Here is a 13,945-nt window from a genome sequence, read left to right as displayed (position 1 = left end):
ACTAGACTATTTATCTCTAATAAATTGTAATAAACGTAAAATAGCATAGGTAACACATTCAGGGATAAAAAATATAACATTGAAGATAAAAAAAGCAATATTTTTGTCTGTGAGTATATTATACATTTATACAAAAAACTTGATGACAAGAAACTCAAATAACCCTCTAATTTTAAAAATCAAGGTTAAACAATCGACAATCGTATATTAAATAAAATGACGTCGCAGCATGTGCTTCATAACGAAAAATCGATACACAATATCGTTAAAAAATCGAAAAATACAACTACATAGTTCAAAAACGTACCAAAGGTGTGGCCTGGATGTTCCTTTTGTAACCCATTTTCGACTTGTACAACACTACAAACAAACAACTAAAAAAATACTGAAATGGAAACAATCTACAGAATCTACGTATTTACGTAGACGTAGACACAAAACTGCTGAACAATTTTGCCGGTTCATGCATCATTCACTTATTCCGAAAGAAATCGAGTGGAGGGGGAAGAGATACTGGTATGTTCCGTCTTTTTCCAACGTTGTCAAGCCTCTGTACAAGCGCGCTGCGATTGGCCGCACAGAAAGGTGTGTCGCAGTGGCCCACGTCACGCGTTTCTTACCTTTGTGCAATTTTGTGCAATTTTTCCCGAAGAAATTTAGGTTTACATGCAGAAACGCACGTAAAAAAATGTGTAAAAGAAACAAAAAAGCCAATGTTTGGGACTTTCAGAGAAAAATGCGATGTTTTAAATGGCTTATCGACAACGGATATTTACTTGGAGTTATTTAATATTTTTTCTTATCGTGTGTGTTACAGGCTCACTGTGATAGGGGAAAAGATATAGTATCGCATGGTTTTGATTATTATAATTAAATAGGATAAACATTTTTCGATAGAATTTAAAACGCAATTAATTCTATCATCTAGGTTTAGGTACCTTCTCACTGGTGAAATGGCTTTTAGATACTATTTAAAAACTATTCAGTATGTAGACTCATTTTCTATAGAATACTTTTTCGTGTTCGTTTTAATACCGTCATTCGTTTCGATTCAAAACTCAACAGGACTTGAATACCTAAAATACAATTGATATAATAGGCATTTATATATTGAGAAAGAAAAAAAGGAAAATTCCCTGTCCAATGGCTTGTCTACCTGTATCTAGTGATGTTGATTATAGTTACTTTCGAGTATTCGTTACAAATCGTTACTTTTGTATAAAGTAATCATTTACAGTATTCGTTACTTTGATTACTATGATTACTTTTGTTACTTTTGTATTTGAGTACCGGTAATCATATCGAGATTCGAGAATTTCATTTCTCAGTAGGTAGGTATTTTGTATAGGTATTCTGATTAAGGGACAAAAATGATTTGATTACTATGATTACTTTTGTTAGGTACTTTTGTATTTTGTAACGAAGTACCTAATCATAATAATCAAAGTAGATACAATAGTCGTTACTCGCTCTGATATGATTGGTAAGGGAAAGTGGGGGAATGGTGCGCGGCGGGTAATCGTGCGCTGCATTGTATTTCAAATTCCGTGGAAGATTTTACGAACTCAACCAGTCCTACACCTTTCAACCGATCTCATGAACGATTTACGCCATTATCTTCAGTCGACCATTGTACGTGGAGTAAGTCAGATCCGCTTATTGAAAATTGCAAGAATTCTTCTAGTCTTTCTGCTCCAAAAAAATAGGACGGTAAGTCTTTAGGCTTTATTCAATTGGTTTGGACTTATTATTGATTTAAATCATGTTGTTTAACGTGTATTTGGTGCATCTGTTGGTTGATATGGTTCAGTAGTTTTCCGTTTGTGATGATGATTAGTATTTAGGGCACAAAGGGGTAATGGTGCGCAGGAGTGCGCACGATTACCCCACAAACAATGAAATGGTAAATATAAAAATTACCATTTTTATTGCCAGATGCCACGAACCAGACATAGAAAAGAAAAAAAAAACAAAAAAAGGCAAACAAAAAAAGAAGACAGTGCAGAAAAGCTAACACCTGAGTCGTCTGATGTAAGAGACGGTTATTTGTCAGATATTATCTATAAAGACGAATTAGATGATGTTGAATGAAGCTTCATTCTACCACCATTAGAAAAACCAGCTGCACGTAACGAGATATGCTCTATTTGTGGGGAAAGAGGGACAAAAAGGATTATGATATATATGTGTGTTATGTGCCTCGGGGAATCACGCAGAATGTACAGCTGTAAATACCCCAGAAAATTATAAATGCAACTTTTGTTTACGTTAAAAATATGACATTTAAGTATACCATACAATTCTTATTTCTTCATATTTTTATACTTTTGAAAGAAGTGTTTTTATTACATTAATTTTAAATTAATGTTTTTTTCTAACATTAATTTAGTGCGCACGATTTCCTAACCTGTGCGCATGATTACCCCCATGGATGGGGAATCGTGCGCAAATGCACTTCTTTTCTTTTTTTAATATTATGCTTTTTCACTTTGTATTTCTCTAAAACTTATTTTATATATGCAAAGTAGAATAGTTAGGGCTTACTCTAACGTACTGGATGTTATGATAGATTGAAAGAATTTACAACAGAATCGATTTCTGCTTAAGTGCGCACCATTCCTCCACTTTCCCTTACGAAGTAACGAAGTAATCAGAGTAATCAATGTTATTAAAGTAGATACAATAGTCGCTCTGATACGATTAGTATGAAGTAACGAAGTAATCAGAGTAATCAAAGTAACGATTTGCCTCTCTGTATATTGGAATCGTTACTTTCGGTATTTGTAAGTAACGAGTACTTTGTAACGAATAGTTACTTTTTCAACATCACTACCTGTATCCCTCTGCCAAGCCAAGAAAGAACAACGCAACATAGTATAAAGACCGCCGACTGATAAGTCTGGGCCTAGATTCCGTGCACTGTAGATATAGTCGGTTCGCTAAACTCAGACGCAACTGGCTAGATATTTTGGTCGATATTTTTTTTGTTTTTTGCCAATTTTACAAAAATTGACAAAATTACTAACTAGTTAGTGATTATTAACTATTTAGGAATTATTTTTTGCCAATTTTACTAAAATTGGCAAAATTACCGACTAAAATATCTAGAAAGTTGCGTCTGAGTTTAGCGAACAGACTATATCTACATGTCGCTTTCTATCGATATTTGAATATCAAAATATTTGAATTTTTAGCTTTAATTGAATTATTTTCTAGTTTTGCTAGGTTATACTCTAATTGATAAACTAGAGCAAAAATAGAAAATAATTCAATTAAAGCTAAAAATTCATATATTTTGATATTCAAATATCGATAGAAAGCGACATGTAGATATCTACAGTGCACGGAATCTAGGCCCTGATGAGCCTACCTTAAAATTATTCCTCAAAGTTCTTCACTACAGAATCTCCACAAAATACGATAAGGTTATTGGTTGCTCACAATTTGGATTTAGAAAAGGCTTGGGTACGAGGGAGGCACTAGTTGCAACTTGCAACCCAGGTACTAGTCCAGAACTGCTACCATCAAAGGAAAGATGTAATGATGTGCTTTATATTATGAAAAAGCGTTCGACAGAGTACAACATCATAAACTCGCACATATCATATACTAACTAAAACAACTCGACATAGATCAAAAAGACATTCGTTGCATAGAAGCTCTTTACTGGAATCAAACAGCTGTCGTCAAGGTGGATAACGAAACAACGCAAGCTCAAAAAATTCTCAGAGTTGTAAGACAGTGATGCGTTCTCTCCCCACTACTGTTCAATTTATATTCAGAAAATATCTTCCAGGAAGCTCTTGAGGAATGCGAATGCGGCATCATAGTAAATGGTACCTGGGTCAATAATAATACATATACGATATGCGGATGAATCGGTCTTAATAGCGGACAATATAGAAGACCTTCAAAACCTTCTTAATAAAATTGGAGAACATAGCAAGAACATGGGACTTAGCATCAACATAATAAAGACGAAATTCCTTATAATCAGCCGTCAATTATGTCAACATCAAAATGCAAGACTAGCATAACAATCAAGATGTAGAACGCGTAAGAAAATTTATTTAAGTATGTACCTGGGAACCTGGCTATGTGAAGACTGGATGTCGGATATGGAAATTAAATGTCGGATAGAACAGAAAGGACCAGAAACGCATTCATAAAATTCAGAAATGTCTTTACGAAATGACTTTGACCTGAACCTAAGACTAAGATTCACAAAATGCTATATGTATTATATTGGTCGGCGCTCCTATATGGCATGGAAGGATGGTTTTTAAAAATAAACACAATGAATAAGCTAGAGGCATTTGAGATGTGGATTTATCGACGAATCCCTAAAGTTCCCTGGACCGCACGAATAACAAATGAAAAAATCCGGAGAAGAATTGGTAAATACAGAACGACAACTGATATGCACAATTAATTAAACAAAGAAAAACGGTATACCTGGGCACGAGCGCCCATATAAAAATTTTTAGTGGACATTATAGTTTGTATACTTTGGATAACCATATATAATTTAAAGCACCCGAAAAGCCAGGGGGGGCACTGCCCCCCTGCCTATAGGTATGGGCGCCCATGTACCTGGGGCACGTAATTAGAAACGAAAGATGCCAATTTCTGCAAGCCTTAATTATATTGAAAAAAAGATCGAAGTTGGAGGGGGTGGGCTGGAAGAAAACGTCATGGCTCCGTAATGTCAAACAATGGACAGGGCTAAGAAACATAGGAAAACCTAATACACACTGCAAGGGATAGAGAAAAATGGTCAAACGTCGTCGCGAATATTCATTAGTGGATTGCATAAGAAGATGAAGAAGAGAAAGCATATGATAATGATAGAGTTCCTCAAGATATTATGTGGTGTGCACTTAAGCTAAGGCTCCACAGGCAACAAATTTACGCTAGCAGTAGCCGTAAAACGAACTAAGCCAGCCGCACACCAAAGAAACATGAAACAAAAAACATGAAACATGAAACGAAAAACATATTTTATGAAACTAAAACACTGCTAAACAAATCTCAAAGTCCGCCTACCAATGAAACGAGTGTGATTCATGCTCATGACACATTTTTATTTTCGGAGAGTTTCATAAATGGCCGGACGTATATTTGTTTAGCAGTGGTTTATTTCCATGAAACGTAATTTACGTTTCATGTTTCTTTGATGTGCGGTCGGGCTTACGGTTCCGCGGAACGGAATAGGAATAGCCGAACTGAACCGACTACCGGACTTGTGCGTAATAAGAAAGGAGTCCCGGTGAATAAGTAAAGATTATGAAAGACATTTATGATAGAGTAACAATTAGTATTAGGACAGGTGTAAAGGAGACTTGCTTCTTACGATATTACGAGGGGAACATCTCTGGAGTTTTCCACATATATCCAGTGGCGTAGCGTAGTGGGGGCGGCAGGGGCCCCGGGCGGCACTTTTTAGGAGGCGGCAAAATTTAACAATAAATAATAAAAATATTTTGTAAATATTTGAACCATTTTATATTTTTATCGCAACTACAAATTCGAACCGATTGAAAGGAGCACGGAATTTTTCATTACTTATTTTGTGACGAATTCGGGGAATTCCTTTTCTTTGAATGATATTTTGTAGCGACTGGCAACAACGTCTATACTGATTTGTGGGAACAAGGGACCAATTTACAAACAAGGGGACTTGACATAAGATTGTGCGCTCAGAAAGTAAATGCTTTGCATATGATATTGATTGACAAAGCAAAGAGAGGAATGGGCAAATTGAGCTATAGGTTATGCAAAAAATATGTATGAAGAACTTGAAATTTTCATAAAACCTCGGCGGGCATAACAAGAAAGCATATTTTTGACGATAAAACTAGAGATGCTAACTTGTCTTGTGAAAATGAGTTGAGACGAAAGCTGTTTTCTTCGTTAGATGGAGTTATTGTAGAAATTTGTGAGCGTTTTCAACAGCTACAGAATTTAACGGATAAGTTTGCTTATCTAACGCCGGCTATATTATTAGATCCAGACAACACTGAATGTAATCTAGACTACGCATCTGATGAAATTGACGAGCAGGATTTCAAGCTGGAAAGACTTCGACTGCGGACTTTCGTTGCTGCTACAGGCAACGAAAATAAATTGATTAATGCAGACTCACTCGAATTATTTAAATGTATTGTTAAATCCAAGCTGGAAGATACTCTGCCCAATATTTTTATAATGTTACGAATATTTTTCACAGTTGTTATAAGCAATGCCAGCTGTGTGAGAAGTTTTTCAAAATTGAAATTGATTAAAAATTATTTACGATCGACAATTACCAAGACTAACTAATTTGATTATTTTGTCTATTGAGCAAGAGGTATGTGATGCGATAGACATTGACGGTGCAATAAAAGACTTTTGTTCTTAAGAAAAGTAGACCTATAAACTTTGAAATTGAAGACGGAAGTTTTGTTTTTAATTCTAACAAATACTCATATTCGTTTTCAATAAAAATATAACATTATAGTATCGTTCTAGTTCTAATTAAAAATCGTCAAGGTGTACCTAAGCTTAAGTAATTGGTATCTAAGTTATATCAATGTATCTAATTAGTTAAAGTACAATAATTTTTGTATTAATAAACGTGATTGTAAAACGTAGATAAACTTTTTTATTTAAAATCTAACCTGTATAATGCAAAATAATGATGACTGTTCTCGCCGAAAAGTTCTCTATAATTTAATGTATAGTAGGTACACATTAAATTAAAATAGGTACCTAAATAAGAGGGCAGCAAAATTGTCTTCCGCCCCGGGCAGCCGATACTCACGCTACGTCACTGCGTATATCTCTGTTTAGGTAGTTTGAAAATTTGAAAAAGGTATTCGTTATACATAAATTATATTCTTTGCAGAAATTTGCGAAATAGTCTCCCCTTTCATTTCTATCGCCCAGTCAAAATCTCTAATACTGTTACTTTATTTGACTTTTCTTATCTTAGTATTCAGGTCACTCACCTACAGTAGGAAAAATGAAAGAATACCCATGAACGAGCATATAAAACACGCTGTATTTTTCTGTCACCGTGTCACACAAAAAATTGGCCAGCGCAAGTACATGTAATAATTCTAGAGTGCTATGTATCAAGAGTATAAATCAAAAATGAAAATTTTTTATTAGGACTTTTCAAAGTTTTTTTTACCACTGATGAAATAACTATTACAGCTAAAAATGAAAATGGTGACGAAATATGATTAATAAATTAGTAATTAACCATTTTACTTTCTACTTTGATAATACCTTATTAATTATATAATCCAAAATATAGAAGAATCCCGAAAAATCTTTTTTATGACTTATACTCTTAGTACATAGCACGTTAGAATTATTGTTACATGTACTTGCACTGGACAATTTTCTTTGTGATACGGTGACAGGAAAATACAGCGTGTTTTATATGTTCGTTCATGGGTATTCTTTCATTTTTCCAACTGTAAGCTATTTTAAACCTTCTTTATTTGAATTCAAAGAGTTTTTATTGCCAACTACAAAGCTTGACACAATTACATAAGATTCAATAGATTTACATTACATTTACTTTTTATTTTCAATAGAAACTGCATCAACGATTTTGAAAGAAAGTTAAAAAAGACAATAAAAGTAATAATGGGCTAATATTTAACCCGAAAAAGACTTTTAAGTGAACAACAACTACAACTTTTAACACAAAAACTGTTTTCAGGAACGAAATATGCTTCATGTAAATCATGTAGATACCAGGAAAAATGGAAGGACAAATAAAAGAAGAAATAGAAGAGACACAAGTATCTACAATAGAGAAAATGAGTTAATATTTGGTGCACATAAATTTAGTTTCAATAGATACAAAAAAAAGAGGAGGTAGAAAGAGATAATAATAAGAAACGAGAAGGGATACAAGCACAACAACGAGCAATGAGCAATGAGTATAGTCCTATAATAAGAGACTCATTAATATTCAGCTCAGCAGGATGCTATTGTTCGAAATGTGTACTTTACATAAACAAGGAATCATTCCATAAATCAGGTAGGTCCCTTGTTTATGGAATTTCACACCTCGAAAAATAGCCTGCTGAGCTTAATATTAACGAGTCTCTCAGATAGATTGTACTATAGACCAGGGCGCATCTGTAAAAATATTAGTACATTTGGACGTTGAGAGGTGACTCAAATTTTTTTGCAGAAATTGCTTGAAAATAAATCAAATAATAATATTTGAGTTATCCTCCCTCTCAAAAAGGTCCGGAACATTGTTTAAATAATCAAAATGTCAAAAAATTAAGGAAAAATTCGATTTTTTTCTTGGTTTTTTAATTATAACTTTAAAAGTGTTCATTTCCGAGAAAAGTTGCACTAACATAAAAGTTGTGTAATTAAATTTCCTACAATATAGAATTGGCTAAAAATTTAAAAAGTAGTCACCCTTGTTGCAAAATAGCAATTATTGTGAAAAAAACATACAAAAACAAGTATTCGTATTTTACGTTTTTCAACCATTTATGCTACACTTAGGACCTTCATATTTTACCCTGAAAAACTTTATGATACAATAAAACAATACTGTAAATTTCATTAAGATCGGTTCAATAAATTTTGCAAAATAAATTTTGCAATCCAGCTTTCGTAAAAAAAAATTCATTTTTTCAAAATGTTACAGGACTGAAAATAAAGCAGATAGCACGTTGAATTTTTTTTTGCGTATAGAAGTGCACTTTACCTTTCATTTGCCATTTTACAAAATTAAAATCGATTAACACCACGGCGTCAGGAATTTTTTTAAATAAACATTAATTATTGGTGCTACGCGCAGGACAGCGGATAGTTTGCTCTGATTGGGCATTCCAATGACCTTTGATAATTATTGATACATTTTAATTTTTATTACATTTCGATATAAATAAATAAATTTGTTTATTGCAAAATAAAAACACATACTCTATCCTTTGATATAACAATTTTATTAGCAAAAACTTTCTTTGTTCATATATTTTAACTTAAATAATAAAAGTTTATTATTTTTAAACATATGCAATTGTTTAAACAATATTTCACAAACAATAATAAAATTAGTTTGATTTTTGTGGAATTAAAATATTAAAATACAACAAAATATAGAGTAAGAAAATAATATATTAGATATAGATTGGAAGACATTTTGGTGGAAATCAACTTGTGTGAATCGAACACCGCTGTCCTGAGCGTAGCACCAAAAATTATTGTTTATTTCAAAAATTTTCTGACACCGTGGTAATTAATCGATTTTAATTTTGAAAATTGCAAATGAAAGGTACAGTACACTTCTATAAGCAAAAATTTTTTTAACTTGCTATCTGCTTTATTTTCAGTCCTGTAATATTTTGAAAAAATTAATTTTTTTTGCGAAAGCTGGATTGCAAAATTTATTTTGCAAAATCTGTTAAACCGATCTTAAAGAAATTTACAGTATTGTTTTACTGTATCATAAAGTTTTTCTGGGTGAAATATTAAGGTCCTAAGTGTATCATAAATGGTTGAAAAACGTAAAATGCGAATACTGGTTTTTGTATGGTTTTTTCGCAATTATTGCTATTTTGCAACTAGGGTGACTATTTTTTAAATTTTTAACCAATTTTATATTGTAGGAAATTTAAATACGCAACTTTTATGTCAGTACAACTTTTCTCGGAAATGAATACTTTTAAAGTTATAATCAAAAACGAAGAAAAAAATCGAATTTTTCCTTCAATTTTTGACATTTTGATTATTTAAACAATGTTCCGGACCTTTTTGAGAGGGAGGATAACTCAAATATTATTATTTGATTTATTTTCAAGCCATTTCTGCAAAAAAATTTGAGTCACCTCTCAACGTCCATCTCAAAACAGATCCGCCCTGGACTATACTATAAATGAACAATTGAGTATTTGTATTGTAATCAAAACTAAGTGATGACAATAAGACGAAAGTGTATTGTTATTAAAATCATTGATTTTATAGACACATCCGTGTCTATAATCAGTTAAAATATAGAATCCATTATACAGTTAAATATTGTTCTACGTCTACACCTGATTTTTACAATGAATTATCTAGAATGTTTCGATAAATTACCTCAGCTTTTAACAATTACTGATTCTGATAGATTACTTATCATTTCATAGAAAAGTATTTGCAATTTCATCATCATTTTATTATTTACACAATGGTATTGCTTTGCTAATAACACTATTTTTTCGATTTCGTAAAAAGAAATGTGGATTAGTAGTCATAATAAAATTGATAAATATTTACTTGGTTATTGTGCAATTTTTTATAGATTAAAAAACGTATTGTGTATTACTAATAGGGAAAATTACTATGGTGATTTCATCAAATAGTGAACATTTCATTTGATATCATACTATTTTTATATGGTTTATTGAAACTATAATATAACTTTCAGGTGCTTATATAATATAAACTAAATTATAACACTTTCATTGCCTATTTTACTTCATCAGGTTCCATAATATCCTCGGCGGAAGTTGGTGAGTAATACGGCAAAGTTTCCTATGTTATAAGAAAAATAAAAGATCTGACAACAACGCAAATACTCTGTGACGACCTGCCACATTAGACATTACACAAACCCTATATAACAAATTTCATCAAATTCTCGTGTCAGGATTCGGACCAAGCAGTGGCGGATCCAGAAATGTTGTTTGGGGGGGGTCATGGGTTTTGAGGGTGATTTAATTACCTTTCTCTGAGGCAAGGTCACTTAGTCTTACCAACACTAGTATACGTGGGTTTACATTATGGAGGGGGGGGGTCATGACCCCTGTGACACCCACCCTGGATCCGCCAGTGGGACCAACGACGCGTTGAAGCGCGTGATGAAGCGCGCTTGACCAGTTTACCAATTTAAACGTCGGTAAAGAGAGACAGGAAATATAAAATAGTGCAAAGGAAAGAGAACATGGTCAGCACCCCATGTTACTGTCGGTCGGACCCAGAGTAAGGACGGTACACCACCAGTGTGGGCGGTAGAATTTTATTAAGTTGGTTAATTCATGCAATGGTAAGAATCTTAACACAAGTGGTTAGATCACTACATAGTAAAATTACCACGGCACTGATCGCATCAGCGCCCTAGCTCCGTCGAAAGATGGACGATTCAGTACCTGTATGTTAAATTCTTTTGAACCGTGCCATTTTACCGACAATGCACGGGAAAAACAAAACGCTCCACAGGACTATAAAAATAGGGTAGAGGCCATAAATTAGGGTTCGGTATTAGCTCAAGTATCATAAATCTGTCATTGTGGTTGGATGTGCTGATGACATTGACTGAATGATTTCGGTCATCAAAAACTAAAAATAATTTCACGCCAAAAGTGAAGAAAGCAGAAGAAGAACTGAAAATAAGATTATCACATGTCACGGTTATTAGACTTTATTACGGTTGTCTTGTCCGACGGTGGTGGGGAGACTTATATTTTTGACTTTACGTCACAAGAGTTTACATTCCCATATTTTTAAATTATTTTCGATCATTCAATGTGTGTTATTGTGTATATATGTGTATTATTTGTGTTATTATGAAATAATAAGACAAATAGTACACATTTTATTTTATACCGGGTGGCGAATCGTAAAAAGGGCCATAGGAAACTCAATGTAAAATTCTGAATTGTTGAATTCCTGCTTCCCTAATTATTCTACATCAAAAGTCATGAGAGAATACTTGTAGAGAATTAAAATCTGTATTAAAATCAAAAGTTAAAATTGTTCTACGATTTAAATGCATTACAAAATTTTGATAAATATGATACATTTGCCACAATAGGTAAAAGTATTGTAAAATTGTAAAAGTAAGGCCACACGTTACTATTTAACTGACAGTGCTCACACCATTGACTGAATAAAAAAATCTTTATTATTAATCCTTTCTCCGCAACTGAGGGTATCTTATCAACTGTATTGTTTTTAAACAATAGATGATAAAATAAAAATATTGACAGTTCAAAAATGTGAACATTATTGCATTGTGTGTGGCCTAAGTTTGGGCTGAAAACTGAAATTTCAAATATTTCATTCAATAGAATCTGCTTGTTTATTATAAGGGGCTTTCCACCCTCGGTAATAATGTAATCTTGCATCCTGCGTTTAAATTTTTCTAAAATACTTGGTTTTCTCAGGATTTGAAAAAAATTATATTACGATTCAAATGACAGTAAACTCTCGTGACGTAATTTCACCCTTAATGTTCATTGGTTAGTCGATTTAGGCAACCGTAGTAATGTCTAAGAACCGTGATCACATGTAGCAATAGGGCTTTTCATTCACAGTCATTTGTTTCGAGCTTCTGTCATGTGTCACATAATATTAATATATCTACGTCATACGTTATTGGCATATACCAATGATACAAACCAAAGACATATGACGTAGATATATTAATATAATATGACACATGACAGAAGCTCGAAACAAATGACAATCGATGAAAAGCCCTATTGGGAGAACCTACATTCAAGAATGGATAGACAATGCTAGAGGAAGAGAAAGAGACACTGAAAATAGGACTAAAAGTAAACGCCGAAAAGACAAAATATATAGGGTGAGGCAGATAACTAGCCTATTAGAAATATTTAGAGAACTAAAGGCAACAGAATCATGAAAATTGGAATGAAAGGGTTTTGAAGGGTGATCTATTTAATGAAAATATTTTCATCAATTTGCCACTTCCGGTTATACCGGAAGTTGCTTAAAACTTCGGTTTTTTAATGGGACACCCTGTATATTTTTACATTTTCAGATTCTACTCGATGTCTTCTTTCTTAAAATATGCAGTTTTGTAATGTTATACAGGGTAGTTTAAAAGCTAATTACGTTTTTTTTATTAATTTCGTAGCAACTTTCACACCCTGTAGAATTGTAGTAGTTGGATATCAAAAACTCGATTTATGTTAAAATGATTTTTAATATAGTCAACTATTATTAAAAATTATTAGTATAGCTAAATGTTAAATTTTAGTATACAGGGTTGGTCGAAACTCGGAATGAGGATTTTCTTAATTTTCTTAAATGGAACACCCTGTATTTTAGTATTGCAATGAAAAGACATTTTATGGTCCTTTTTTATTTCCTAAGCATTCCCTATACCTAAATGCTTTAATTTGTGCTTAATTGTTAATCGCGCCAAGAATGTTAACTACGTAGGTATTTTGATAGCTCAACCATTATTGGCAATTTTAAAGATCAGTCAAGATTAATATGTATTTATTTCCAAAAAATTATTTGTGATTGAATATTTTCACGGCCAACCTAATAAAATTTCACGTATTTTTTGTTGTAATTAATGTTTGGCATGAATCACCAATAACTCACAAATTAAAGCAGCTAGGTATAGGGAATGCTTAAGAAATAAAAAAGTAGCATATAATATCATTTCATTACGATAATAAAATATAGGGTGTTACATTTAAGAAAACTCAGAAAATACTCTTTCCGAGTTTCGACCAACCCTGTATAGTACAATTCAACATTTAGCTATACTAACCCTTTTTAACAATAGTAGACTATATTAAAAATCATTTGTACATAAATAGAGTTTTTGATGTCAAACTACTACAATTCTACAGGGTGTGAATATTGCTAGGAAATTAAGAAAAAAAACGTAATTATCTTTTAAACTATCCTGTATAACATTACAAAACCTCATATTTTAAGAAAGAAGACATCCAGGACAATCCAAAAATGTAAAAATATACAGGATGTTCCATTTAAAAAAACGAAGTTATAAGCCACTTCCGGTATAACCGGAAGTAGCAAATCGATGAAAATATTTTCATTAAAGAGATCACTCTTCAAAACCCCTTCATTCTAATTTTCATGATTCTGGTTCCTTTAGTTCTCGAGATATTTCTAATAGGACTTTTATCTGCCTCACCCTGTATAATATGTAGTTATC

At 32.7% G+C, this 13,945-nt stretch overlaps 2 protein-coding genes across 6 annotated transcripts in view; one reads left to right on the top strand and one right to left on the bottom strand.

Annotated features, from left to right (window-relative positions):
- Positions 1-13,945, bottom strand: part of LOC114343821 (hexokinase type 2) — a 170,575-nt gene that overhangs the window by 59,191 nt on the left and 97,439 nt on the right. The window contains exon 1 of one of the 5 annotated variants that reach the window (XM_028294961.2): positions 308-609. The exons of the other annotated variants lie outside the window; for them this stretch is intronic. Coding sequence (XP_028150762.1) covers positions 308-343 — 36 coding nt within the window. The 5' untranslated portion in view covers positions 344-609. Of the gene's footprint in view, positions 1-307; positions 610-13,945 lie in introns of those variants that run through there. 5 annotated transcript variants of the gene reach the window in all.
- LOC126885616 (uncharacterized) lies at positions 1,469-8,194 on the top strand. Its single transcript, XM_050652241.1, has 2 exons — positions 1,469-1,710; positions 7,715-8,194. Exons 1-2 carry the CDS (start codon positions 1,477-1,479, stop codon positions 7,874-7,876), a joined length of 396 nt encoding a protein of 131 aa, XP_050508198.1. The 5' UTR covers positions 1,469-1,476; the 3' UTR covers positions 7,877-8,194.

The sequence above is a fragment of the Diabrotica virgifera genome, chromosome 5, assembly GCF_917563875.1.
Source record: "Diabrotica virgifera virgifera chromosome 5, PGI_DIABVI_V3a".
Lineage (NCBI taxonomy): Eukaryota > Metazoa > Arthropoda > Insecta > Coleoptera > Chrysomelidae > Diabrotica > Diabrotica virgifera.
Note: the sequence above shows the minus strand (reverse complement) of the source record. Positions and strands in the feature narration are given on the sequence as shown.

Bases quoted from the DNA above. Each gene is read 5' to 3' on its own strand.
- LOC126885616 (XM_050652241.1), top strand. From the start codon at position 1,477: ATGATTGGTAAGGGAAAGTGGGGGAATGGTGCGCGGCGGGTAATCGTG. The intron at 1,711-7,714 runs GTAAGTCTTTAG...AACTGTTTTCAG, and splicing joins TGCTCCAAAAAAATAGGACG to GAACGAAATATGCTTCATGT.